The following is a 26,481-nucleotide window of genomic DNA, read 5'->3' on the forward strand; positions in this document are numbered from 1 at the left end:
CAAGTCAAAAGTAATCTCAGACATAAGAAGTCGGTGAGGTCGCGAAAAGAACGCGAACGGCTGGTTACTGGTGCCTTGCTATCTAACTTTGTGCTGTCGTAGTCGTGGTGGGTCTCTAAAGACCAAGCAAAGCTGACCCTAGCCTGCTTCTCAACCACCACTCAAGCTAGGACCTGCAATTCTCTAAGTAATTGTATTTGTCGTTGGTTCACCCTAACGTAACATTTTCACGTCGACCAAGCAGCAGCTTGTTCCCCTGATAAGTCACACTAAACTACACCCGAAAGAAGATAAATTGGAGAAAATGCCTGTTCTAAACAATGTGGCAGACGATGTTCCCTTGAGATCCAAATTGAAAGCTGAAACTTTCCCGGAAAGGTCATAGAGATAAGTCATATTACAGCAATAGTTATTGAGTGTTGGTATAGAAAGTAAAGCGTGATGGAAGGTAAATGACGCTACTGTATTCTAAATGGGAGCATGACACAAGAAGCTAAAAGGTCCTCGGTAACACAAAACCTCGTCTGTAATCTATACCGGAGTCACGGTCTAAGAGTCCTTCTTGGAAGCAGCGGCTGCAGCGGCAACTCTCCTCTTCTTAGCCATGGTGTTGAAGAAAGTTCCAAGACAGAACCCAACCAAGCTGAAGAAAGGCGCCCATGCCTCTTTGGGTACGAACACAGTTGCAATGGTGATTAAGACTGGGTGCATGGCGCACATAGCTTTTGTCATAGGCAACAAACCAGCGCGAACTGCAGCTCGAGCTTGTTCAGTTGTACGCGCGCCAGCAATGACGGCCATCGATGCAAGATAGACAGCATTTTGAATGGGGAAGAACTGTATTGAGTCAGGTAAGTAGCTGATTATTAGTGGCGAAAAGATGTTCACATACCAACAGCATAGTGATGAGGTTTTGTAAGACTACTCGCCCTGGGAGAATTCGTTGAAGAGTCGTGTTGAGAAAGTGGGTCAGTGGTGCCGCGACACACGCACCATAAAACGCCATTTGGGGGACACGGGCAGTAATTGTTGGGCCGTGGCCAGGGAGGCCATAGGCAAACCACGATGCCACAATCTCCGTCAAGGCTGACAGGGACCCTTGAGTGAGCATCTTTGTCCTCAGTGGCTTTGACTGCAATTGTTTGAGGTATGCCTATGTTGGAAATGTCAGCTTCACTACAAAACATACAAAGCACTCGAAGCATACACCCAACAGCGCCTTGGCGTCAATTGTAGGTTTGCCATTTGGCGAATGCGTCAGAGATGACATTTTGTTGGCGTGGCGCAACTTGTCTCTGTTAAGTTTCCAGGGCGCAAGTGGGTGTTAGAACTGGATAAGATAGAGGCAGTTAAGAAGTGTGAGGTTGTCCTTGTTTGATGACGGATAGGAGAAAATTAAAGATGCCTGAGGCTAAATGTCCTCCTCATTAGCCGTGCACATCAGCCGGCGCCTCGGTCACAGCTCCCCAGACCCACTTCCCCTCTTATCGGAAGAATACTAAGATAGTGGGAATAACATAGCAGGAGTTATTTCCAGCTAACCTAGACCTGAGATTTTAATAAACAAATACAAGAGCCTCATAGAATTACAAAATGCTTAAAGCTAATAACAGCTTTTAGAACTACTCTTAACTTAAAGGGAAGACTTAAACAAGGCATGACTTTTACTTAAGAGTATGCAAGGAACTAAGTGTAAGAACAATATATTCTATAATAAAGTAAATTAGCCAGGGCAAAAACAAAACTCACCTTATGTAATTTAAAATATAGAAAGAACAGGACAATAAGAGAAATGCCACTAATTAACCGCTCTATTAGTACAGCCTTAACAACAAGGAGAAACTAAATAAGTCCTTGTCTATAGAGTAGTTCTGGTAAGGAAAGCTACTGTTAGAGAGTAATATTAAAAAGTTTACTTTACTTAGCGCATCTACATCTCAATTCAAGAGACCATAAGCCTCCACTTATAAATTATGTATAGCATCTAATATAGAGTAGTAATAACTCAAGCACGACGGTATTTCTCCTTGAATGGAGATAAATCGCTCTATCTGCAATAAGAAAAGATGTGGAGCCAATGCCACAACGAGACTCACCACAAAAGAAGGTAACATGCTTATTATTAAAGGCGTTTGCCTACAGTCCAAGGACCTGTAATGACCCAGGTGATTATGCCTATCTTCCCTCCACGTACTGGCCGATCAGTCACGTTAGCCATTCATTAAGGGTGCACTGGCTTAGCTACTCCTCATTCACGGGGCTTCAGGAGCAGTGCGATTCGGAATTTCGGAACAGGGTGTGAAACTAAAATGTACTCGTCAACACTACGTATATTGATGAAGCCTGCTATACCAGCAAATCGCCAGAACCCCAGATTCCCCAGCAATAGCACTACCGATGCTGACCCTTTCGCTTAATGACCGATCATTTACTAAACCATGCACCAAAAAATGCACTATCATGCCGATTTGCCGGGTGGCACGCCAGTAGCCAATCTGAGGGTCGAGACCACGGGGGATGAGTTGGAGTCTCCCCACGATTGGTTGGCATTCCCCATCCTTCCCCATGGGGAGCCAGGGTGCGGGGAACAGTCCTCCCTCACACGGATTACCGGCATCATAGGCCACCCAGTATCAGCAGCTCATTACACCTGGTTGGCTTGTCATAGCCAAGGTTATCTTAAATGGGAGATTTTTAGCTCACCTCTCCCCATATAAGGTGAGTCGTGAGGGGAAAGGTAGCTCTGAAATTCGGTAAAAGCATCGGCAGTTACCTTGCTTGCTTATTTAAATGCAATGCCTGTATATATGTGAGTAGATGTTAAATACAGCATGTCGAGACTTCCAATTGTTGTATAACACTCTATCAGCATCGCAGTGAGAGAATAGGACAGCGGTAACACCATGGAGATGAATTCGAATAATGAGGTATATTATTTGGAGGAATTCAACGCAACATACATGCTAATGATCGTCGCAGGAGCTTCATGCCATTGAGGCAGAGCTTCATACCGAGATTCTCCCTGGCACAGAGATTATGAGAGATGTTGCTTCGCATCATTTTGTTAAGGATCGCTCGGGCTCTAATCGCGTCCTTATTCCGCAACCCTCAGACGACCCGGCAGACCCTCTCAACTGGTCACTTAAATGGAAAATGCTAGCTATCACCGGGGCCAGTATGACCTCTTTTTTCCAAGGGTTTGGGCCACTTTCCCTTGCGCCCATGTTTCCGGATTACATTGAAGCGTTTCACTGCAGTCTAGCAGATGCTGTGCAGTTCACTGGAGTCTGCATCTTGGTTCTTGGTTTCAGTAACTTCATATGGTACGTTCATAACACCGGAGCCGAGAGGGCCTTTCCCAAGCTGCGACAAATCACTAAGAACTGCCAACAGGGTTCCATTAAGCACGTCATTTGGCAGGCGACCGGTATACATTGCGTCTAACTTGATCTGCCTGGCCTCCATGATTTGGAGAGCTCGTGCGCAGACTTATGGCAGTTTCATGGGAGCTTGTGTGTACGTTTTCGGGAGCAAGAGTTGACAAAACACTTTCTGACTATGATACAGGCTGAATGGTATTGGCGCTGGTCCTGCAGAGTCAATTCAACCTGCCGTCATCGCTGGTAAGCCACGACATGGAACATGTTAAGTGCCCATATCTAATTGCTTGTCAGACATCTTCTTCCTACATGACAGAGGCAAGTGGAATACCTTGTACTGGGTCGTATACATGGGGTCACTGATGATCGGCCCCATTATCGGCGGGTCCATGGCTCTCAACGTCGGGTGGCGCAACTTCTGGTGGTTCAATGTGGCCCTGGGTGCAGTTGTGGTGATCTACATCATCTTCCTGTTCCCAGAGACTAAGTTCGTCTTTTGCATCCCCGTGAGCACGCTGACTTGCAACTAACAACAATCAGGTGGCACCGCCCTCATCCCAATGAGATCATCGAGGAAGCTAGAGCGAACGAGAAGATCGAGGGCTCGGCCAATGTCAGCCACACCGAGGCCTCCAGACCCAATAGTGATGGCATAACAGAGCACGCCACCAGCGCCGAAAAAGAGGGAACAACCCCAGAAGGATTTACTGATCTATCAACGAGCGAGACGGCTGCAAGGGATCCATATCTCGGACGGGGAAAGCCTGCAAAGTGGCAGTTCCGGTTCTTCCAACCAAACCCTCATCCTTTCAAGGCTATCCTTTTGGACCTATGGATCCCTTGGAAACTGTTCGCATTTCCCATCGTCCAATTCGCCAGCTTTGTCGTCTCTTGGAGTTGCTCTTCTTTCCTTACCATCAATCTAACCCAAAGCCAAGTCCTTGCCGCGCCACCTTACAACTTTTCTACTCAGACCATCGGCTTTACCAATTTTGCCATTTTTGCTGGAGCTTTAATCGGCCTTGCTACTGGTGGTCCTCTATCTGACTGGGTGGCTGCCAAGCTCACTGCAAGGAACAACGGTATTCGTGAGCCAGAGATGAGGTTGGTTGCCATGATACCATTTGTTCTTATTATGTACCTTGGCAATATCATCGTCTCGGTTGGATATGAGAACCATTGGCCATGGGAAGTTATTGTGCTCATTGGATATTCCTGCGCCGGCATCCAAGTTGCAGCCCTCCCCAGTATCTCAAGCACGTATGCTGTTGATAGTTATAAGCCCGTTGCTGGCAGCTTGTTTGTTAGCATCACAGTCAACAAAAATGTCTGGGGTTATGGATTTAGTAAATTCATCACGCCATGGAGTATAAAGGCTGGGTAAGCTATCTCCCCGTTTCTTGATCTGACTGTCACTAATTCCTGTAGATTTATCCCACCTATTATGACTAATGGAAGCTTGGTTTTCCTCTGGTGTCTGTTTGGTGTTGTATTCTACTACTACGGCAAGACATTCCGTCGTTGGACCAAGAACAGTAGTGTCCATAGGCTTTAGTTCTTGAGACATTGAATTTAATCTTTTACATTGGCTGTAATTGCATATGTGTATTTCATGGATGCATTTCCAAGCCTGCCAGGGTTCCTAGGCGAGAATAGTAGGCCTCTAAGCAACCAGGTGACATCGCGCTCGGGTCAATTATCAGCGCAGCACCTGATTGAAGGTAGCAAGCGCAGTGGCTGCAGAAATGTCTAAAATATCGCGAGCTAGCCACTTCTCAGCGCACCAACCTTTCTGGGTACACTTTATGAATTTCCAATTAAGACGTCAAACATCTTCTACAGTATTGTAAGGATCAGATACCGCAATACGCCTACTTCACACTGTATTATTCTCTGCAACTTATGACTCAGAAACACGTCAACGTCAGGTACATTCATTAAGCACTGTCTGTATCAGAACAGTAGTGGAAAGGATCTATCACCAAGAGTCTCAGTATAGAAGCACGGCTTCTCAAACGATATTTAATAAGTTATCACGCGCTTGGCTGTGGGAATTATTAAGCGGTAACGAGAGCTAAATACCTCAAAACCCGTTCTTGGGGGAAGCGCAATTGCTTGAGGGCTTATTAAAAAGGTCCAATCGTTAACTGCAGCTAGCTCAGGTCGTAGAGAACATACATGGGAAGTCTGGTATTCAACCATATAGTATCTATAAGTCTAGTAAGCTCATACACCAAACATAGCTGTTATAAGTTACAACAGAACAGCCTTTGCCCATTCCGAACCAACAATATCCCGAATCTCAGCACAAACACCATCTTTCCATCCTCTCATCACAAAGGTATTATGAATATAACTCTTATCCAAGAAGCAACCATATGAAAATAGCACAAGAGCCGCAGGCCTATGACCTTCGACAAGCGTCATAAAATCCTTTTCAACTAAGCAAATCCATTGTAATGATGCTCGATGTGCCGGGCACCACTCGGATGTCTGCGCCTTTTTGACCAGCCACTTCATCAGATCTAAGGCGTCTTGACAAATTCTCTTGGTGTACGGATCATCTTCTTGGTCAAGAAATGTCAAAGAGTTAAGCATGCTGAGAACGTCATCGAGGGGCCCATGATCTGGTGGTTCGGCCTCAGTGACAAAGAGTATAAGCTCGTGACGATCTGGTCGTATAACACCATATGTTTCCGCAATAGCCCTGACACCTCTCGTGAGCCTACAGGTGACGAGAAGGTCGCTAAGCATGGTAGAAGGCTCATTTTCTACCCGTACAAGCTCTTTGACTGAGCCTTGGGCATAGGAGTTGATCATCATAAGAACTGAGGCAAGATGGCAGACAGGGCCGTTAGTAATATTGGCTTTTGCTACTGCGTGTCTCATCATCCCCGCGGCGGCTTGAGAATACTTGAGTCCCAGAGAGGCGTACATATCCCGTCGTACTCGATCTCCAGGCATCTTGACTTGTGATCGGTGGGCAGTATGCGCTTGTTCGTAAGAGGATATAGCCAGCACGAGGTTCAGGATAAGTGGGTGATCGAGTGCGAGGTGAATTACTTCGTGCTGCCAAAGGTCCTCTGATCCTCGTTGATGCACAATGGCCTTGTGAGCAACAAGGTGCCAGTGAAATAGTAGCTCTCTATCATGCGCAGTCAAGCCAACTGTAGGAAATGGAGCAATTCGTTGAAAATGATTGATGTCGGCGGCTGGTTCCAGATCCAGAGCCTTGCTTCGTGGCGATAGCGTCCTGCTTCGCGATGGCCTTTCTTGGGCTGTAAGGCTACATGTCGAGCTACGGCGAACGCAGGCTGTACATGGAACCGCCTCGTCACACTACAATGGCTGTAAGCGGTTGTTCATCTGTCTAGTGCATATTATTCACTACCTTTACTTTTCTCGCCTTGCACTGCAGACAGCCAGTACGCGTCTTCTTATAGGTCATGGTGAGGATTTTAAATGGAATCAACAGGTGATTACAGCGTAATGTTACTCTAGTTTCCCGTCCTGGGGCGGGCGGTGATAAGGACTTCGGCCCACAGCCCTCAACACCACTGTGGACCTCAGTAACGCGATCACGCAATCTGTCCCTCAGAACGCGTCTTCCACTAACCCCGTCTCGGCAACGTACGTGGCCCAATGCACCAGCATTTCTTCCAAAATTTCAGGCCTCTTCTTCGATAGATCATCTTGTTCAGCCGGATCTTTCTCAACGTCAAATAGCTCCCAATTGTCGCCCCCTTGCTTTGCCAACAAAACTGCCTTCCAATTTCCTCTGCGTATCGCACGATTGCCGAAAAGCTCCCAGCCATGTATATGATCCTCGTCCTGGTGAACGTTTGGATACTCTATAGAAGATGCGAGGTGGCTGACCCATGACCTTCCTCTGGGATTGACAACTTCTCGACCCCTAAACGTTTCTCCTGGGTGCTGCACTTGTGCTAGATCAAGGATGGTAGGCAGTATGTCCATTACGGTTGTAAAGGCGTGGGAAATAGTCTCAGGGGCCGACGAGATTGGAGGAAAGCGTATGAGGCAAGGACAGCGAATGCCGCCCTCGGTTGACCATCCCTTGAACCCCCGAGAAGGCGCAGTGGCAGCACATGCCCATCGAGAGCCATACCAAACATACGAATCGTGATTTCCAATATTCTCGCGACTGTTGTCATAGTGTGCATCTATAAGTTCACCAAGCGTCTTGAATGATGATAAGAGCTAAGTCTGGCAGTCAGCATCAACTTCTGGATTGGTGGATAAGGATGACCAACAGGTGCAGCTTCCAACGTTGATCCCTCTGCACCATTGTCTGACATGAACAAAATGAAAGTGTTGTCCAGTTCACCGGATGCTTCAAGTGCATCCACAACTCTCCCGATGTTCTGGTCAAGGAGGTCAACCATGGCTGCATAAACTTCCATCTTCCTAGCCGACACAGCTCGCTCATGATCAGTGAGGTCTTCCCACTTCACACCGGCTTCGAAACCAACAGGAGGAGCCGCTTCGACATCAGATGGCACAAGACCCAACTCTTTCAGTTTGGCCAGCCTATCTAGTCTCAGCTGGTCGGGTCCATTGTCGTATTTTCCGCCTGGACTCGTCAGTATGGGTGCTTAGACGTATGCGATGGGGAGCTTACTGTATTTATTTATAACATCTTGTGGCGCTTGCATTGGCCAATGCGGTGCCGTGTAAGCTAAGTAGGAGAAGAAGGGCTGCTCCCTTTCCTCTTTGGTTCTGTTGCTTAACATGTCAAGAAGCTTATCTGTAAAGAAGTTGGTAGAGTAAAAGTCTTCAGGTAGGTCTTTCTTTCTATCCACTGGACTCTCATTCTCCATCCAGAATCCATCAGAGGTCAAGAGCATAGTATCTTGGTTGGCCTCGAACTGCGGTTCGTAGTTAAAGTGGTTGCCACAACCAGGCAAAAAGCCAAAACTCTTCTTGAAGCCTCTTGCACTCGGGGACACGTCAGGAGTCATCCCAAGATGCCATTTCCCAGACATGAGGGTTAAGTATCCTGCGTCGGAAAGAATCTCGGGCAGAGCAGCCACTCTCCAGTTGAGGTAGCCTTCGTAGCCAGGCTTGTCAACGTAGTCAGGATACTTTCCGGTGAGGTTTTTCTTCATCTCGGCGAATTCTGCCATCTGGCCAAGCCCGGCAATATGGTTGTCTGTACCAGAAAGAAGCATTGCTCGTGTAGGTGAGCATGCCTGAGCAGTATGGAAGTTGGTCATGCGTGTGCCATCTTTGGAGAGGCGGTCCAAGACAGGTGTGTCTATCTCGGAGCCATATGGCTTTGTATCACTGAAGCCAAGATCATCGGCGACGATGATAAGAAAATTTGGTCTTTTCGCAACAACCATAATTGTAGTATAGAGTGTAAGGAGTTTTAAGGACGGAGAGGGACTGGTATGGGCTCGACCATGAGGTCAGAAGGAGGAGGTATTTTATATATGTAAACAACCACGCGCATCACCACTCGTATCATAGCCGTAGCAATAACCTGCCGAAACCCGGCATGTATTCACCTTGAGATATCTGTCAGCGAGAATGCAGCGTTTGGTTGTAAATGCAAAGCTCCATTTCTGTCAGGACGGCGTCCCCACTCACTAACTAACTCCAACTTTTAGTGTGCCTCGGATGATGCTACCATTGGTCCCAGATTCAATATTTCCAAGCACGCAAGATTCACATGTCGATGGCGTTTGACAGATCGAAGCTAGCCCTTGTTGATGGTAACGCTAAGCAAGCCAAAAAGACCGGGCTGTCGCTCGGATCATGGCTTCATTGGTGTGTTCGATTCGACAACGCAGCGACTTCCATTATTGCCAGGTAATACAGATTGCTCTATTCAGCTGCTTTGTGAGTTCACGAAGATGTGAGTGCGATAGATTGGACCTTCGAGTATTGCGAAATGCCGCGTCTTGATGGCGAGATATTAGGGAGGTTTGTTGCAAGAATTATTTATTATGAGCTGTTTGCCATGTGCCGTAAATGCTTCATCAACACCTACCTTGTTCTCTCAATCAAACCCTCAGACATGATGATCGAAAAGGAACCACTTCCATCCACAGTGGATGACTACAGTTCGAGTCGAGACAATGACTCCAATAGCCCTGACCAGCGGCGTTCCATTGACTGGTCCGAGACGGAAGAACGGGCTCTCGTTCGCAAGCTCGACCTTCTTATCATGCCTCTGCTCATCGCAGGCTTCTTCGTTTTGCAGCTCGACCGCGGAAACATCGGCAATGCCCTCACAGACTTCTTCCTCCCCGAAGTGGGCATCACTCAATTCCAGTTCAATATTGGAAATCAGCTCCTCAGCCTGGGAATCGTATTGCTAGAGCTGCCGAGCAACCTCGTTCTCTATCGCTTGGGTCCTCAAAAGTGGATTAGCTGTCAAATCCTTTGCTGGGGCTTGGTCGCTACCTTGCAAGCATTCATCAAAGGAAAAGGTGTTGGCGCATATTATGCTACTAGACTGTTACTCGGCCTTTTGGAAGCCGGTTTCATTCCTGCTGGTTTGTACACTCTGACGCAGTGGTACAAACGCAACGAGACTAGTAGACGCTTTACCGCCTTCTTCCTTGGTAATATGATTGCTTCGGCGGCCAGTGGTCTCATTGCCTATGGTATCCTTCAGATGAGAGGTATATCCGGTCTTTCTGGCTGGCAGTGGATGTTCCTTCTTGAGGGGATCATCACAATAGTTATCGGTATTATTTTCGCCTTCCTCATGCCGAACTCTCCTGCGAACCCGTCAAATATCTTTGGTCACCTGTACTTCACTCCAAGAGAAATTCACATCCTTACCAACCGTGTTATCATTGACAATCCTACCCAAGGCTCAAGACACAAATATGTCAAGTGGGTGGACATCAAGTCCGCGTTCTCCAGGTGGTGTATTTACCCGCAGCTGACTGTTAGCTTCTGCTGCATCGCCATTATCTCGCCACTCGGAACATACCAGCCTTCCATCATTGCAAGCTACGGCTATGATCGCCTTCAAGCAAACGCACTGTCATCTGTTGGCGGCTGGATTGTCATCGCGCTCAATCTGTCATTTGGATGGATTGCAGACAAAACCCAGAGACGAGGTCTCCTAGTTCTTCTCGCCACTATCCTGAGTTTCGCATTCTGTCTCGCTACTAGACAACTGGCCACAAGCACGAATCGCGATCTCAAATATGGCATCCTTACCTGCACAACACTCTGGGGATCCGCCGCCCATCCTTTGAATGGTTCCTGGCTTGCCGTCAACATTCGGAATCCTGCAGAACGGTCCATCACCATGGCTCTCCTTATTATGACTGCCAACGCAGCTGGTTTGGCAGGTGCTCAAATCTTCCAAGCACATGATGCGCCGCTCTACAGAACAGGGTTCACGGTCATTCTCACCCTAGCATCTATTGCCCTGGTATTTGCCATTGTGTCCAATACGCAGTATCTATGGCTCAACAAGAAACTTGCGGCTAAGACACAGTCAGAAGACGGTCATGTTGAAGCGGCAGCTGAAGGAGATAAATGGCGGTTCTCGCTTTAAAGTGATATTATATACAACAGGAGATTATATTTAGGCTAGAATTAAGGCGGATGTAGGCGCGGGAGGTATAAGTTAGGAGGTCTAAATCTAATACGAGGCTTAATTAACCTTCTCAAGAACTTCCCTCATGACCCTTGGAATAAGTCCGGTTGCGTTACCTTCCCCATCAACCTCAAATTCGAAATCATCAACCCCAATGTTGCCATAGGTCAATGAGTCAACTCCCCCCCATGACAAGCACCCGCCACTAAAAGGACCAGAGCTAGCATCTGTCTCATTGGTTTCAGCCTCTTCTGTGGAGTCATTCACGGCTTGGGCTTCCAAGACAGCTCTGAAAGACATTCTCCTATTTCCTTCCAATCCCATTGGGTATAGCCTGAGCACTGGTGTCACATCTAATCCAGGCCACGTAAGCGCGGCTTGCGTGGCTATCACGTCGACATCACCTCGGGTCCAGTTCCGTACCACGAGAGTATCGTCCATAGTGACCATCAGCTGACTCTTGGGGCCCTTGAAAGTTCCAGCAAAACGCTTGACGGCGTCATGACGGGCCGCGTTCTCGGCTGCTGGCAGCAGTGTTTGCACGAGGAGGTCAGGAATGCAGCTCAATAGATATGCACGGTTAGCTCCTGCCATCAGCGCCACGAAACCAATACCGTGGTCAGGTGAAAGGACGATAATCGCAGTGTAAAGTCCAATGGCGCCGTTTTTCGTGTAAAGATCAACAATTCGGGTTCCGCTGCGGCCGAGGGGGACGTATGTGCGCCGAATCTCCCAAGGCATACCAACAGACATGTGAATGTCCGCGGTATGAGAGATGGGTTTCATCCAAGACCGAGTTTCAGAGGGGCTGAGTATAGAAGAGCCGAGGATAGATTGACCAAGGCGTGTGAGGTCTGCAGGTGTAGAGAACATGCCTCCATAACTATGTATGGTTAATGAAACCGAGCTGTGTAATTAGGGTAACTGCACCCACGGACTACCATCTGCTGTGGTAATGTTCCACCACGAGAGTTGCTCATTCTCGGGGACCATAGCGTTGTCCTTGCTCTTAGGTGCCTCGAGGCTTGTACGCCTCATGGACAGAGGATTGAGGAGCGATGATTGAAAGGACTTGCTGAATGGCTTTCCAGTCATACCCTCGAGAGCATAGGCAAGGATTTGGTACGCGACGTTGGAGTACACCGGGGTGTTCGCAGTGGATGTGATAGGGAAGAAGCTTTGGGTCATGATGCCCTGGAAGAACTCTGTCGGCTAGATATCAGCAAACGTGATCAATAAGCTGGGTAAAGATATGAACCTTTGCGGGAGCAGGGCTTCAGAGATGGGTCTGAGACACTGCAGTGTGGTCTTTCCTTCTTGTTCAGGATTGGGAGACCATATAACTCAGGACTCTGGTGAGTTGACTCAATGATGGAGCTCATATCGAAGAATCCGACTACACGCTGGTATTAGATGAATCGATTTTGCCTCTACTCAGGGAGGTACTCACAGTTTCGGCTGATGCCGGCCATATGGCCAGCAAGCTGCCCAATAGTAACCTCGTCCCATTGTACCTTGCGGGTGGGGTCGCCTTTGTTATTCCTGGCCGCAAGAGCGAGCTCAGGCACCCACTTCGTCACCGGATCATTCATGTGCTTTATCCCAACCTCGGCGAGTAGTGTATAGACAGTAAGAAGCTTCGAAACACTGCCCACACGGAACACAGTATCCTCGTTGAGGCTCCCTGAAGTTAAGAAGCCTTTCATGGAGGACGGGACGTATCCATGCTGGAAGAGAGTATCCGAAGCAGAGAAGGCTTGGACGTAGAAGGTAGTGTTGAAACCCTCTAGAGTGCCATTGCGGTCAATCTTTTTGAAGGTGGCGTTGAGCTGGGCAATTGTGTCTGAGAAATCACCAGACTTGAGTGGATGCTGGACAGGCGGAAAGATGGCACCTAGGAGAGGGCATGGAGTCTCTTGAGTATTGGCCTGTTGTGGCAGGACAGCAAGACCTAGAGAAAGGGCAAGAGTAAGATAATTCATGATGGGAGTGGAAGAAAGCTTAGAGAGAGAACGAGAGACGAAGAAATAATACTTTGTAGAAAGGGTAACGTCCTCAACTTTATAGAATAAGGCTCATGGGTACGGTCAATGGACACACGTGTAGACGTATGGGAACTCGATTACATCAAGGCAACAACAGACATGATTTGGCAGCGACCATCTGAGTGGCCGGCTCGCTCAAGACATCGCCACCTGAGCTCGTGTAGTTGTAATGAGATTTCGTTAATGAAGACGGTATGTACAGACAAATGAGCATCCGACTCTCTTGAACTTGCGTTGTGATTGGCCGGGTCGTTCAATCTAGCCTTGGCAATTTAGGGCCCATTGCTTGGCCGTGTTAGTACTAATTTAGCATAGATCGTCTCATCTTATCCATCTTGAGAAAGGTCATCCTGCCGGGAGATCGATAATCCGAGGATTAGTGCTTAGAACTTCTCAATACCAAATTTCACTTATCGGCAGCGACCTGTTTGGCATTAAATGATTACACTACCTATTCCATCGTAAATACTTCAGTATAAATAGCTCACCTTGAAAAATTGCTTGGGTTGTTAAGTAATGGTCCAATTGGTCCGCTCGCTTTACCCCAAAAACCTCCACAAACGAGAGACTACATAGGCCGCGTGCGCCATGGTCGACGTTTTGTCCAAAGTGGCCACAGTTGGTGCAAGTCGACCACGGCGGGCATATCATCGCAAAGTCAAGACAGGCTGTCAGACTTGTAGGTCAGTTCAGACGTCTCACATAAGCCCTGTCTCTAGCATGGCGTGCATCTCTTCCCTCAAGGCCAAGCACTCTGACGCACTGACTCCACCAGGATTCGCAGGGTGAAGTGCGACCAAGGCAAGCCTGTCTGTGTGCGCTGCACATCCACCGGCCGCACATGTGACGGGTACGATCCTCCGCCTTCATCATCATTCTATTCATCTTCAACCTTCACATCACCTTCCTCCAATTCCATCGACGCTTGCGCTGATCTCAAGCTCATCCTGCCACGCCAGAGTCCCCAAGAGGTACGAAGCTATCGCTTTTTCCTTGAAGTCACGGCGCCATCCCTTGCGGGTGCTTTTTACACCGACTTCTGGCTTGCTGAGGTGCCGCGCGTCTGCATGTCCGACGCGGCCATCTGGCATGCCGTCGTCAGCCTTGGTTCTGCTCACGAGGACTTTGCAGAACATGGCCAGGGATCACGGAGCGTGTTTGCTCTGGAGCAGTTCAATGCGGCCATCCGCTCTCTCACTGACTCAAGGTCTCCGAGGTATGAAGATCGGTGGAGAGCGCTTATTGTCAGCACGATATTTACATATGTATGCACCATCAAGGGACTCCACGAGCAAACGCGACTCCATCTACAAGCTGGATGCAATCTCCTCCACGATCTTCAACATGTCGCCACAACACGAAGGACAATTTTGAAAGAGATGCAGCTTCAGAAGGTCATCCAAGATGAGGGTTGGATCTCGTCCGTTCCGGTATCAACTGCCCCAATACAGTCAATTCTGGTCTCCCTTGAGCTTCAGTTACATGCGCTTGACCACGGCGGTATGACTGAGAGCCCCAACTTACTCCTGCAAAGCAAACCGCTTAACACATGGCGCTACTACGCAGCACCGCGGCCTTCGCACCGCCTGACTCCTGACACTGTCAATCAAGCACACTGCGCTGCTGAGTCTCTGTTCAGTGGACTGATCTTATTCTCTCAAGAACATGCCAGGCAGCTCGGGGATATCCAAACGGGCAAGTCCGGACCGGCAGGATTATCACTGCTGGCTGCGAAACAGGGGTCACATACGCGATGCTATAAAGAAATAAGTAAAGCTATCAATGTCTTTGAGAATAAGATAGCAAGAAGCAACAATACTCCAGGGCATGAGAAACAACGAGAGCTGCATACGCTACTCCCCTTGCACCTCTTCCAAGCCGCCAATCGCCTCCTCCTGATCCAGGATCCAGATGACCATGAGCCGATCAAGCGTGAAGCTGATCTCCCTGCCTTGTACAGTTCTATCGTCGACCTCGTCGAGCGGATCATGAACCTTGATCCTGCCAAGACCCGTAGGATAACCTATACCCAGCACCTCTTCCTTGTCGCCCATAGTGGTATTGGACAGTCAACCCGCCGCCGTGCTGTGGCATTGCTTCGGCGTCCGCGACTCGAGGGTGGTTGGGATAGCCTTATTTCTGCAAGCCTTGCAGAAGCAATCATGGACAGGGAGAGGGAGGCGGCTTGGGAATACCAAATGGAACAACTTTTAGATGCTGCAACTACAGGAGGACAAAGGGAGAAAAAGGGGTACGTGGAGGAGGAAGAGCGGGAGGAAGTCAACCCAATGTTTCGTATATTCAATATTACATTTGTATTTACCGGACCGAGAGAGGCACGTGTGGTGCTCAGGACATGGCGAGAGAAGCTCGAAGATATTGCTGGACGGACGAGGGCTATACGATGGTAATGATGTATAAATTGAGCCTTGAAAAGGCTACTAATAAACTTTGAAGACCTGCCCCCCCTCCCCAAAGCGGTCACGTTTCCATACTACCGAAACGACTGGCATCCGAACCTAACTAGCCAGCTTTGGCGTCGAAAGCAATAGGTTAAAAGTCGATGGCTGGCAAACTACCTCGCCTCGCGATGTATAACGGCTGTAATCTCGTCCCCCGCAGCAACAAACCCATCTAGGCTTCTTTTGCTCCCAAGTCGGCAGTGACACCTGCGCCCTCCTTGATGAAGACCTCGTGCTTCTGCTTGGAGGTTTTGACAGGATTGGGAGACTTGAAAATCTCATCGATTTCCTCCAGAGACCGGCCCTTGGTTTCGACGAGGGCGAAATACATCATTCCCCACTCCACAAAATGCAGGATGAGGAAAATAGTGTATGTCTTCCAGCCGATCTTCTGAAGAGCGACTGGCGTGGCATATGTATTGATGAAGCCTGAAACACCACTGAAGAAGCCAGAAGCGGCCATACCCTTAGCTCGAATGTCATTGCGCAGCACCTCGCTTGGGTATAAAGATTGTAGAGGCGTCCAGCAGAAAGACCAGAAAATACCATATAAGAAAATCATTGCAATGAAGGCGTAGCCAGTAGATGTGTCAACATGACCGTGAGCTTTGGCTGCAATAACGTTGATGGGTATATAGACGAGGCCTGTTAAAAAGGTGCCTGGGAAGGTCAGTCATAGTTTTATATGAAACGGCTGTGGAAATCAACTCACCCCAAAGGAACAAAGGTCTGCGCCCAAACTTCTCAACGCCAAACGAACCTGCAACGCCGCTAAAGAAGCCGAAAATGACATTCACCCCATTGAGCAGAAGCTGTTGAGAAGAGCTGGTGATGCCAACATTCTCTAGAATGACAGGCATGTAGTAGGTAATTACCGAACCACCGATGAACTGGGAGAATATTGCGACCAAAAACAACAAGTAAAATCGATGCAGGTTCTCCCTGTTGTCAAACAACATGCGGTAATCCCACCACTTTTGGCTGGCTTCGATTTCTGCCTGGTATTCGATGGATGCACGCATCTCTTCGAGCTCCAGTTTAACCACAGCTGATTCAGGATTTCCGTCTCCGTGATACTTGATGAGCACAGTTCGAGCCTGCTCCTCCTTTCCGTGGCTCATGAGCCATCTTGGACTTTCCGGGATGAACCATACTCCGCACAAGATGATCGTTGCGGGGACGACTTGAATGATGATGGGGATCCTCCAGGACCAATTCGACGATAATCGGCCTGTTCCATAGGCAGTCCATGTAGATGCTGGGAGCATGTCAGCAAAGGAAAGGCAATTTGGCTGTGCAACTAGAATGCAACTGGAACTCACCAAGTGATCCAATATACCAGCCGCCAACATTGTACAGACCAGCCAAAGTTCCGCGCCAAGACGGATAGGCCATCTCCACCAGATAGATAGGAGATGCAGTTACCGCGATGGTGCAGCCAAATCCGAGGAACAGTCTCCCCGCCATGAATGTGCCGACATTCTGGGCCGCCGCTTGAATCACAGTACCAATGATGACAAAGACTGACCCGGTCATCATACCAAACTTTCGCCCAAAAGTATCGGCAGCAGGAGCGGCAACAAGGCAGCCAAGAATATTGCCGACACTGTAGAGTGCAAAGACGGCTCCGATAGAAGAGCCTTGCATTTCTGTGCCGAAGAATTTATGGAAGGGATCCATAGCGTTAATGGATGACATGATAGTTCCATCAAAGCCATTACCGCAATTATCTATCGATGGTCAATATCTGTAGGGTATCTGCTTATTGTTATGAGGCTCCTTACTCAACGTGACAAGAGCAATAATCGCATAGAGCTTGAGGATGGACGGTGCGCGCGGAGAGAGGTTATCCTTGGCAATGGCATCACTATAGGCAACATTTTCGACTTTGGCTGTCTTGGATGTCGCCAGATCAGCAGCCGCCGAGTCAGGAACCCTCTCCACGGCCTCGACCTTATCGTCTTCTTTCTGCATTATGGTATGGGAATCGCTGAAGAGGAATTCCGTGGGTAAAGAAAGAGAATGAAGGCATCATGCTGTGGATTACAACAACTTAAATATCTATAATGATGTCTCTTGCGAGTCAGTGTACTCTTGCGCGGCATATCCATGCCGAATCGACTCTGTTAGATGCGGGGACGGGACAACCCTAACTGAACCGAATTCATGAGTTGATGTTGGATGCGAGTTCGGGACGAGGCTGGCCGCGCCTGAACGAGTAAAGTTGGGTGGAGGAGACGGTGATCCGTGACCATGGCTGCAGCTATGTCTTTTGTGATTTGGGATTGGTCACTTGGCCAGCACATGCTGCCCCACAACCACGCCGAACTGTCTCGATTAGGAGCGGGAGCCGAGCCTAAATGAGACCGGATGGAGACTGACCGCGCCTGAATAGGTTAATTGACCTGAAGTACGAAAACTCTGCTGCAAAAGCATCGCTCCACTTCCCCGCGCGCGGGGGATGATCGATTAGAGCACACAATACAACATCAGATGATCGAATGATCGAATGCGGGGAGGCAGACCGACGGGGATAAGAAATGTGATGGGCTCTCGGTAGAAGCGGTAGAAGAGACATAATACAATAAGGGCAAACAGTACAATAGTGATATGTACTACTTACGGAGAAATAGATAACTATCTATTATGTAACTAACATGAAATCTACAGGGTAGTGAGTTTTGTTTTACTGAAAGATAAGGACTGCAATATAATGGGATGTCTAGTGTCTAGATATTATTGCAATTGCAATTCGGCGTCTCAATGCACCTGGAATTCAGTATCCACTTCTACTTTATTTGTAACAGCACTATTGCTAGGGAACCCGGTTAGATCAAAACAGCCACTAAGCTTCAGGATCTGACTTCGTCCGTCCAACCGCAAGATGATATTCACGAATATTTCCATTTTCAGTGCGGATCTTATGACGTGTTAATCATACTAACTCCGGGTGATGTTTGAGTGCCTTGTCTACCTCACTACACCAGCATCCATGATTGTCCCAAAACAGTGATGTATGATTATATATATTACTGCTAATTACCAGTAATTGTCAAACACCAGTCAGTTCCACCACCCTGCATAGTGCGAGCCCCCTTTACAAGCAACTTGAATCTTATAGCTATGAGAATCTTCACTCCACTCAGTCTGTTTGCTCTTGCAACGGCATCGGCCACCAAGGGCCGACAAAGACAGAGAGAAGTAGCACCGGTCTTCAACATCAATGGAAAGAGCCAATACTTCGCTGGCACCAACACCTGGTGGATGAGCCACCTTACTTCAGATGACGATGTGGAACAAGCCATGTCTCAGATAGCTGACAGTGGACTGAAGGTCACTCGCGTCTGGGCATTTGGTAACACCAACACAGGAACTGACCAGCCTGTCTACTTTCAGTTCCTCGACACGACCAAGAACACCATCACGATCAATTATGGGACGAACGGCATCGCGCGCCTTGACGCCGCTGTTGCTGCCGCAGAGAAGCACGGCATCCAGTTGGTTCTACCCATGCTGAACAACTGGGATGACCTGGGAGGGATCAACACTTACTGTGCCTACTTTGGATGCACCCACGAGAGCTTCTGGACCCATGCAGAGGCTCAGAAAGCCTACAAGGACTATGTAACCTTCATCGTCAATCGTTACAAAGACTCTCCTGCAATCTTCTCCTGGCAGCTCTGCAATGAGCCACGGTGCCAGAACTGCGAGACCAGTGTAATCACTAGCTGGGCCACAGCTCTATCAAGCTTCATCAAATCTCTAGACCCAAAACATCGTGTGTCCTTGGGCGACGAAGGCTGGCTCTGTTCCGACGACGCCAGTCTCGGCTACGCCTACTCCTGCTCCGAGGGAATCGATTTCGAAGCCAATCTGAAGGTATCCACTCTTGACTACGGTACCGTTCATATGTACCCAATTGGCTGGGGTTACACGTATCCCTGGGGCAACCAATGGATCCGTGATCACGCAGCACTGGCGCTCAAGTATGGCAAACCTATCGTTATGGAGGAATATGGCGTCGAGAGCACAGCCTCAAATCGCACAGTTGTCCTACAGCAGTGGCAACAAACAATCATTGACAGTGATGTTGCATACGATAGCTTTTGGCAATTTGGGACAAACCTTCCAAGTGGCGCAAACCCTTACGATGACTATGCAGTATTCTATGGCACGCAGGAGTACCAAGATGTGGTAATTGATCATGCTCAGGCCATAAGCGCAAAGAGTGTGTCAGCTGCTGCCCGCCGCCGACGCTCGCCTCGTCTCTTCAACTAAAAAGATCTCCAAACGATCGAATTCTTTGTAGCATCATCCATTAACATTAATGTCAACCTCGATGGCTGTGCCAGGAGCAAAGAAGAAATCAAGACATACTACTTCTTGTGAACTGAACTTGTAGCAACAGATGTTATTTATTTATTTTAGCCTATATACCGTCTTTACCTATCTGTCAAATCTCTGCAACACTTGTTCCCCAGTGACTAGCACTCTTAACTTGATATTCTTACAGGCTATTCTTTGCTTATGCCCCATGTTACCCTTCTACACTAAAACCTTTTCTGTGTAGCTTCTGAGATGTTCTCTTGGATGGAAAACAGTGACTCATTCACCTCACAGCCTCTTTCAAGGAAGTCAGGATTCATCTTTAGCTGCACTCAAAGTCGACGGGGGGTGAAATCTAATCCACTCGGGATACCACTCGGCGGTGCCTTCTTTCCGACATTCGGGAACCTCCGCTTCAAGAACACGCAAAAGCTCTTCCATATAGATTCGATAACCTTCTTCGTTCAGGTGAAGACCATCGTAGAAGAGTCGCCCAAGCTCCATACTGGGGACTGTCCTTGAAGACCCGGGCAAGATTCCATCAACAACATTATCTTTCTGCTTTGCAGTGCGCATCATTGCAGTCCAAAGGTCAACAACGGGTACATTTTCCTGCTCCCCAATATCCCGAATCGCGTCTGCATACATCGCCACTCGGTCTGCCCTGCCCTTTCCATCGTGTGGCAGCCGATACTCTTCCACTGGAGACGGTGTCACAAGGAGTACTTTGGTCTTGTGAAGTCTGACACCCTCCCAGTTCAGAATACGCCTGACATTGGCTTTGAAGGTGTCAAGGTCGCAATGCTGAGGCTCGCCAGGGCTACAAGAGTCGTTGGCGCCAAAATGAACTGTCATAGTAGCGACGCGAGGAACAGTTCTTGACGGTGCCACTGCTGGGAAGAATGAAGGTAGCAGTGCCAAAGCTGAGTTGGTGTTGTACCCACCGAAGCCCCGGTTTATTACATCAAGCCGGCGCACATACCGTCTTGCCAGCTCGCTCTGGAGTGAAGAGGCGCCTTGTGTGATAGAGTCTCCAAAGAGGAGGAGGTGCGGTGGTGGGGGGAGGGATGCAACTTGGGCAGCAAGCTCTAAGGGTGATTGGTATGACTGGACGTTCATAGCTGCGATTGGAATTTGAGACATGTGGTGATGACTTCTATACAGCCTGATTTAGTCTTGGCAATAGAGCGATTGATGACCTGCCTGACCAATACAAGATAAAGTATGAAGTGAATTTATATGTCTTATTAAAAGCAAGGAATTTAACGCCTCTCTAAATTGATACTAGCCTCTGGGTTTCCTATTTAGGCACGGAACAACCTGTCCCGATACCCAGTTTTTCAAGGGAGAAATAATGCCTAATAACGTGCAGCCATTAGATAGGAAAAGAAACATGTATGTGACCGCGGTCTAAACAGGCTAACCATTTTTTAAAAAAAAAGTTTGGAGTAGACTCCGATCTAAACACCGCTTATAAATGCATAAACTAGGCTGCTTCTAACAGCGGATAGAACGGCATGTAGTCCAGGACCTAAAGCAATACATTACAGTCCTGTCTTCACTTAGCCGAATAAGTTGCCATCAATATTTATCTAGGGTAGCTAACTACATAACTCTTTACATGCTATTTAAGATTGTGGAAAGAGGATCCTATTGAGTCAGATATTCCAGCTTGTGGTAAAACCTATAGGCTTCTGTCGGATAACCCGAGGTGCTCATTTCTTCTAGAACCTTCAAGGTTTCTAATTAAAGTCGGCCTCTCTTATCGATGCCGTTTAGGCGGGGGCAAGCTAAATACCCGGTCACTAACGTTAAACTTGAGCAACCAGATGTTCACAATGGCTGCTCTACCAGAATGGACAACTTCAATGCCTTTGGCAATTGCTGCATCTAACTCTCTGGTCTCCTTGACACTTGTTCCCCAATCAGCTCCGGCAGCCACCGCAATTTGTGAGTGATCACAGCTCGGGTTAAATGTGACATGCAAATCGTCTGCCTGGGCCATTCTGCTCGAGTGCCTGTTCTTATGAACGGCTAAGGCGCTCAGCATCAGGCTCTTCCGGCCTCTATTATTCAGAATCACAGTCAAAAAGGGGATGTTGTACCGTCGCGCCATCCAGTACACCGTAGATGGAATACTGAACATGAAACTACCGTCGCCCGTTACAGCCACAACCAGTCGGCCTGGATGAGTCATTGTAAATCCAATGGCAGCTCCGCCGTGCCAACCCAGGGCGGTTGCGCCAGAGGTCAAGTACGTCCCAGGCTGCGAGCGCATGAGCACATCGCATGCAGGGCGATAGTTGAGAATGGCCTCACTTAAGACAATGGTCTCAAGTGTGTAGTGTTCACGCAATCTGGACAAAGCAAAGTGGGGAGTGATGCCTATAATAGGCTGCACCTCCAATGACTAGACTTGGTTGATAGAGGCGTTATGTATAGAGCTAATGTAACCGGTGTAAGACTGCACTGTACCTGTGAATATTAATTTAGATATCGTAATGGCGCTATTTAGCTGCCATAACGCTATACCCATGTCTGCTTGGAAGGAAAGCTTTACATTGATGTGGAATAGAGACGTGTTGACCTTGAGAGGATTACAGTCGATATGGTAAAGCTTTGCATCCTTGCAAGGACGGAACACAGATTTGATCCACGGAACATCGCAATCTAGGACAAGCACGACATCTGCATTATCCAAGATACCATTGGGCAGACCTTCACTCCAGTGGTTGCCAACATAGAGGTAGTGGTCATGCGGGGAGTTCATATACGCTGGCAAAGCTTCCTATTTCATAGAATGGATTATTAGTAAAGTGGTGCATTGTAATTTGTTAGACAAATGTAAATGTGTCACATAACAGTACAGCTACACGAAGTGCCTCGCATAATTTGACGAGCTCTGGTACAGCCTCAGTATCACGGCCAAGATAAGTAGTGATAACTACCGGAGATTTGGCCGAGATTACACTTGCGACAATCTCATCCACAACGACCGGCGCGAGACCTTGTGGTGCCAGTGGCTTCCACTTTCTGTCATTTACAGTATATGGTGCGATGTTTTCTTCCAGCGCTTCACGCGAGGCTATTAAATATGAAGGCCCTTGCGGGCCGCTCATGGAGAATTGTGTTGCTTGAAGCACAAGTTGCTTGGCGTTTCTTTCCGTTCTAATCTCTTGGTCCAGGACTGTATAGCCGCAGACGATGCCGCGAATCAGTCGTATCTTGGAGATAGTAAATAAGTTCCTGTATAAGGAGGATTAAAGGCATTACTCAGCAAACAGATACTGCTTTGCAGAAATAAAGCATACTTACATTACGTACGCCTGTTAACTCTCCCTCTTCTGTAACTAGGCTAGTTCTGGCAATTATAATAATAGAGATTTATGTCTGTAAAATATTATATATACTACTGGCTATAGTAAATATACTAGTATTAATATAAACTAATATAGCCTGTATGTAGCTAGTAGCCTAAAAGAAGCCTTAAGACTTATTTAGAGATAATTTAACTTAAATAATATATAAAATTGAGTACTTAAATTTAATTTATAGTATTTAAATTAAAGTTAATAAGCTTATTAGCTAAAAATAAATTTAATCTTATACTATAAGTATAAAAGGCTTAGCTAAGTGCTAAAAGTATAAAAGTCTAAAGAAATAAGTAATTTATTAATATTAGTATTTATAAGTACGATTTACTAAAATCTGCAATTAAGAGGTTATATAGTTATTATAAAGAATTTAATTATTTTTATTATATACTTAATTTATTAAATTTAAATTTAAATTTTAATAGCTATTTTTATTTATTTAATATAATTAAAAAAAGAATTAAAGGGCTATTTAAATAAATTAAATTAAGGATTCAAGCTATATCTATATAGCTAGTTATGCATTTATACATAATAGCCCGCTATATAGGTATGTATCCTCTATACTCCACCTTTTAACCTAAACTCTTTAATTTCACCTCAATCAGTTAACATTAAGAGAGACTGCATCAATATGGTGTATCCAGGGAGAAAAAGCTCAGGCTGTTTACTATGTAGAGAGCGAAAGATTAAGGTATGTCGCGCGACTCTCTATCGAGGACCTCATACTGACGTTGCCACTCAATTGATCAGTGTGACGAGAGGCAGCCAGGTTGTCGTCGCTGCGAAACGTACCGTACCCCCTGTCCTGGCTACAAAAGACCACTGGAGGTGCGCCCCTACTTCGCCCCGGGCAATGCGATACATGTCGAGGGATCGGAACCCACAGCTTTGCGTATGCAATCAATTGCAGATGTGATCGGGAACTCACCATTAAGTCCATCATCGACTGGAAAACTAAATTTCCTGCAAGATGAGAGTTTGATGAACTATTTTCTTACGCAGTACAGTGTTCCTTGTCGCCCGGGTATTTACTCGGGTCACCTAGAATTCCTCCCTGACCTCCTTGCATCGTCATCCCCGACCTCCCCGCTGTGGCCAGCCACATGTGCTTTAGCCAATCTAGTTCTTTCTCGGCGTTACAAATCACCAGACCTCTACGAAAGGGCGCGCAAGTCTTATGGCTGTGCCCTCTGGTCTTTGAATGATAATCTTTCTCAAGTCCCCGACACGTGGCAAGATGACACCGTCGCAGCTATCATGTTGCTGCATCAAATTGAGGTATCTCGCCAGCAGCTACATAAACTCTACTTACACTAATCGCGTTTGTCTACTTAGAATATCGACGGTGGTTTTTTCAACAACCAGGCTGCACATATACGTGGCATCGCTGAGTTGTACAAAGCCCGTGGCCAGAAACTGCTAAGCAAATTGCCTGGATGTTCGCTCTATTCCTGGGCTTTTTCGGAATTGGTAGGCATATTTCGACATACAGTATCAACTAATTGACAAGACGCTGATGGGGAATAGCAAATCCATTCCTTCATCACGCAGACAAGCTATGAATGCCTAACTATTCCCCGGCCTGGACCTGATACCAACCATACCCCAACAGCCATTACTATGCTTATCGCCAAAGTCGGCCATTTCTGGTCTACACTAGCAGAGCGCTTGAGCGTTCTGCGGCTCAGCCAAGGGACAGGCCAGGAGCCGCGACAATTACTGCTTCCATTACTGTTCGAGGCAGTAGAAATCCAGGCTGAGACGGAGGCTCAGATCGGTTCTCTTCCCGCCATCTGGAAATTCAAAGAAGTAGTTCAAAATGATGGTCACTTCTTAGTCACGTATTCTGATCAGTGGTTGGGGAACCTTTGGACGCTATACAATGCGGTTCAAATCATCTTCCACCACGGTTTGATCAACTGCTGTCGATCTCTGTCGAACCTTGAAGATCGAGGTACCTCTGTAGATGCTAATTTAGTTGAGACGAGCCATATGGTAGCGACAGAAAACCTCAAACGACGGACGCAACTGGTTTGTGCGAGCATACCTTTTCTCCTAGGGGAAGTCGACATCGAGGGAGATATTATGGCTGCCCCTGAGTGTAAAGCTAGCAATTGCTATCACCTGATTTGGCCGCTTGCTTTGGTAGCTCAGTCTAGGTATAGCACCAGGGAGCAAGTGCGGCTATGTGAACGGACCTTGGAAAATATCCGTTCGACATATGGGATACATCTAGCCGAGTCCGCTCGGGACGTCGCTGCTCGGTTGTTCCATTCGTAATAAGATTTAGGATTCGGGAAGTCACTATGATCTTTATGAGTATCTACTGAGAGAACCTGAGCATCCCGTGCCGTAGTCTGAGCTGTCAGTCGCGGGCACAACCAGTCACATGCGACCCGCACTCTGGGTCGTATAGAGCATGTAGCGGTGGCCGCATCGCGCGGAGCCGAGGTTGAACTATATAAAGTAACTGGAGCAAGGCAATTCGTCAATTGCTACTTGACCACTCTCGTATCACTTTGCTGCCATCCTGTGCAAACTAACGGTCCATAAACTCCCCCGCCCAACGCTCTCTTCGGAAGACGACATAACGAATAAGATGATGCTGGATCTAGAATCGCAACCCAATCATATCCATTTTGATTTGCCGTCAGGAGTCTTTGTACATAGATGGCTGTGTGATTCTTCGCGCGCCATCGTCATCTTACAGCATGGGTTTGCAGAATATGCCGAGCGCTATGTTTGGTCACACGCCAAACTTATACCGGTGTTGAATGCCCAGGGCTTCGAGGTTTGGGCAATGGATCTTTGGGGTCATGGGAGATCGCCTGGGAATCGTGGCGTGGTGGATGTGCAAAAGGCGGTCGACGACCACATCCAGATACGACATCGAGCCGCCACTCTCGGCCTGCATGTTTTTCTGTTTGGGCACTCTCTCGGAGGCCTCATAACGGCCGCAAGTGCTGCAAGGGATGCTTCCCCGCCTAATGATGGTGTTGTTCTGTCTAGCCCGGCATTACCTGCGGCAATGATAGCCCCCGGAGAACGCGCCCTGGGTCTGTTAGCCCGATCAGTTGTGCAAATAGGGACAGGGTTGGCGGGATGGTGAATGTCTTTGTCAAATTCGAGCGCCGACCAGAAAATAACAATTAAAATCTGCCAAAAATCAACATTAGTGGACAAGCAAATAAAAAGTAGAGAGAAGCATAGTGCAAGACGTAATTAAATAACTAGCAAGTACCAAATCCATTTTAATCTTGATTCGCGCCTTCTATTTTATTTTCTATCCCATATTCCATCATCAAT

At 47.6% G+C, this 26,481-nt stretch overlaps 13 protein-coding genes across 13 annotated transcripts; 6 read left to right on the plus strand and 7 right to left on the minus strand.

Annotated features, from left to right (window-relative positions):
• Positions 1–549: 549 nt before the first annotated feature.
• On the minus strand, positions 550–1,270 carry FMAN_03640 (uncharacterized protein; the record flags this gene model as incomplete). The annotated part of the gene is made up of 3 exons (XM_041832485.1): positions 550–837; positions 893–1,153; positions 1,208–1,270. 3 exons carry the CDS (start codon positions 1,268–1,270, stop codon positions 550–552), a joined length of 612 nt encoding a protein of 203 aa, XP_041682944.1.
• Positions 1,271–2,903: 1,633 nt separating this feature from the next.
• FMAN_03641 (uncharacterized protein) lies at positions 2,904–4,935 on the plus strand (the record flags this gene model as incomplete). Its single annotated transcript, XM_041832487.1, has 7 exons — positions 2,904–2,927; positions 2,980–3,323; positions 3,394–3,516; positions 3,568–3,623; positions 3,675–3,867; positions 3,921–4,760; positions 4,809–4,935. The coding sequence occupies 7 exons, from the start codon at positions 2,904–2,906 to the stop codon at positions 4,933–4,935; spliced, it is 1,707 nt and encodes a 568-aa protein (XP_041682945.1).
• A 698-nt stretch (positions 4,936–5,633) lies between these two features.
• On the minus strand, positions 5,634–6,828 carry FMAN_03642 (uncharacterized protein; the record flags this gene model as incomplete). The annotated part of the gene is made up of 2 exons (XM_041832488.1): positions 5,634–6,719; positions 6,772–6,828. The coding sequence occupies 2 exons, from the start codon at positions 6,826–6,828 to the stop codon at positions 5,634–5,636; spliced, it is 1,143 nt and encodes a 380-aa protein (XP_041682946.1).
• Positions 6,829–6,974: 146 nt separating this feature from the next.
• Positions 6,975–8,743, minus strand: FMAN_03643 (putative Arylsulfatase; the record flags this gene model as incomplete). The annotated part of the gene is made up of 3 exons (XM_041832489.1): positions 6,975–7,598; positions 7,652–7,971; positions 8,020–8,743. The coding sequence occupies 3 exons, from the start codon at positions 8,741–8,743 to the stop codon at positions 6,975–6,977; spliced, it is 1,668 nt and encodes a 555-aa protein (XP_041682947.1).
• An 827-nt stretch (positions 8,744–9,570) lies between these two features.
• FMAN_03644 (uncharacterized protein) lies at positions 9,571–10,923 on the plus strand (the record flags this gene model as incomplete). The annotated part of the gene is made up of 1 exon (XM_041832490.1): positions 9,571–10,923. One exon carries the CDS (start codon positions 9,571–9,573, stop codon positions 10,921–10,923), a length of 1,353 nt encoding a protein of 450 aa, XP_041682948.1.
• A 99-nt stretch (positions 10,924–11,022) lies between these two features.
• Positions 11,023–12,947, minus strand: FMAN_03645 (uncharacterized protein; the record flags this gene model as incomplete). The annotated part of the gene is made up of 4 exons (XM_041832491.1): positions 11,023–11,848; positions 11,900–12,170; positions 12,224–12,361; positions 12,416–12,947. The coding sequence occupies 4 exons, from the start codon at positions 12,945–12,947 to the stop codon at positions 11,023–11,025; spliced, it is 1,767 nt and encodes a 588-aa protein (XP_041682949.1).
• A 651-nt stretch (positions 12,948–13,598) lies between these two features.
• On the plus strand, positions 13,599–15,421 carry FMAN_03646 (uncharacterized protein; the record flags this gene model as incomplete). The annotated part of the gene is made up of 2 exons (XM_041832492.1): positions 13,599–13,735; positions 13,786–15,421. 2 exons carry the CDS (start codon positions 13,599–13,601, stop codon positions 15,419–15,421), a joined length of 1,773 nt encoding a protein of 590 aa, XP_041682950.1.
• Positions 15,422–15,644: 223 nt separating this feature from the next.
• Positions 15,645–17,446, minus strand: FMAN_03647 (uncharacterized protein; the record flags this gene model as incomplete). The annotated part of the gene is made up of 4 exons (XM_041832493.1): positions 15,645–16,132; positions 16,185–16,730; positions 16,795–17,202; positions 17,257–17,446. 4 exons carry the CDS (start codon positions 17,444–17,446, stop codon positions 15,645–15,647), a joined length of 1,632 nt encoding a protein of 543 aa, XP_041682951.1.
• A 1,149-nt stretch (positions 17,447–18,595) lies between these two features.
• On the plus strand, positions 18,596–19,750 carry FMAN_03648 (uncharacterized protein; the record flags this gene model as incomplete). The annotated part of the gene is made up of 1 exon (XM_041832494.1): positions 18,596–19,750. One exon carries the CDS (start codon positions 18,596–18,598, stop codon positions 19,748–19,750), a length of 1,155 nt encoding a protein of 384 aa, XP_041682952.1.
• Positions 19,751–20,107: 357 nt separating this feature from the next.
• On the minus strand, positions 20,108–20,917 carry FMAN_03649 (uncharacterized protein; the record flags this gene model as incomplete). Its single annotated transcript, XM_041832495.1, has 1 exon — positions 20,108–20,917. The coding sequence occupies one exon, from the start codon at positions 20,915–20,917 to the stop codon at positions 20,108–20,110; it is 810 nt and encodes a 269-aa protein (XP_041682953.1).
• Positions 20,918–21,560: 643 nt separating this feature from the next.
• FMAN_03650 (uncharacterized protein) lies at positions 21,561–22,917 on the minus strand (the record flags this gene model as incomplete). Its single annotated transcript, XM_041832496.1, has 3 exons — positions 21,561–22,064; positions 22,359–22,586; positions 22,666–22,917. The coding sequence occupies 3 exons, from the start codon at positions 22,915–22,917 to the stop codon at positions 21,561–21,563; spliced, it is 984 nt and encodes a 327-aa protein (XP_041682954.1).
• An 889-nt stretch (positions 22,918–23,806) lies between these two features.
• On the plus strand, positions 23,807–24,492 carry FMAN_03651 (uncharacterized protein; the record flags this gene model as incomplete). The annotated part of the gene is made up of 2 exons (XM_041832498.1): positions 23,807–23,866; positions 23,926–24,492. 2 exons carry the CDS (start codon positions 23,807–23,809, stop codon positions 24,490–24,492), a joined length of 627 nt encoding a protein of 208 aa, XP_041682955.1.
• Positions 24,493–25,774: 1,282 nt separating this feature from the next.
• FMAN_03652 (uncharacterized protein) lies at positions 25,775–26,284 on the plus strand (the record flags this gene model as incomplete). The annotated part of the gene is made up of 1 exon (XM_041832499.1): positions 25,775–26,284. The coding sequence occupies one exon, from the start codon at positions 25,775–25,777 to the stop codon at positions 26,282–26,284; it is 510 nt and encodes a 169-aa protein (XP_041682956.1).
• Positions 26,285–26,481: the final 197 nt, after the last annotated feature.

Source organism: Fusarium mangiferae (genome assembly GCF_900044065.1).
Source record: "Fusarium mangiferae strain MRC7560 genome assembly, contig: FMAN_scaffold006, whole genome shotgun sequence".
Taxonomy (NCBI): domain Eukaryota; kingdom Fungi; phylum Ascomycota; class Sordariomycetes; order Hypocreales; family Nectriaceae; genus Fusarium; species Fusarium mangiferae.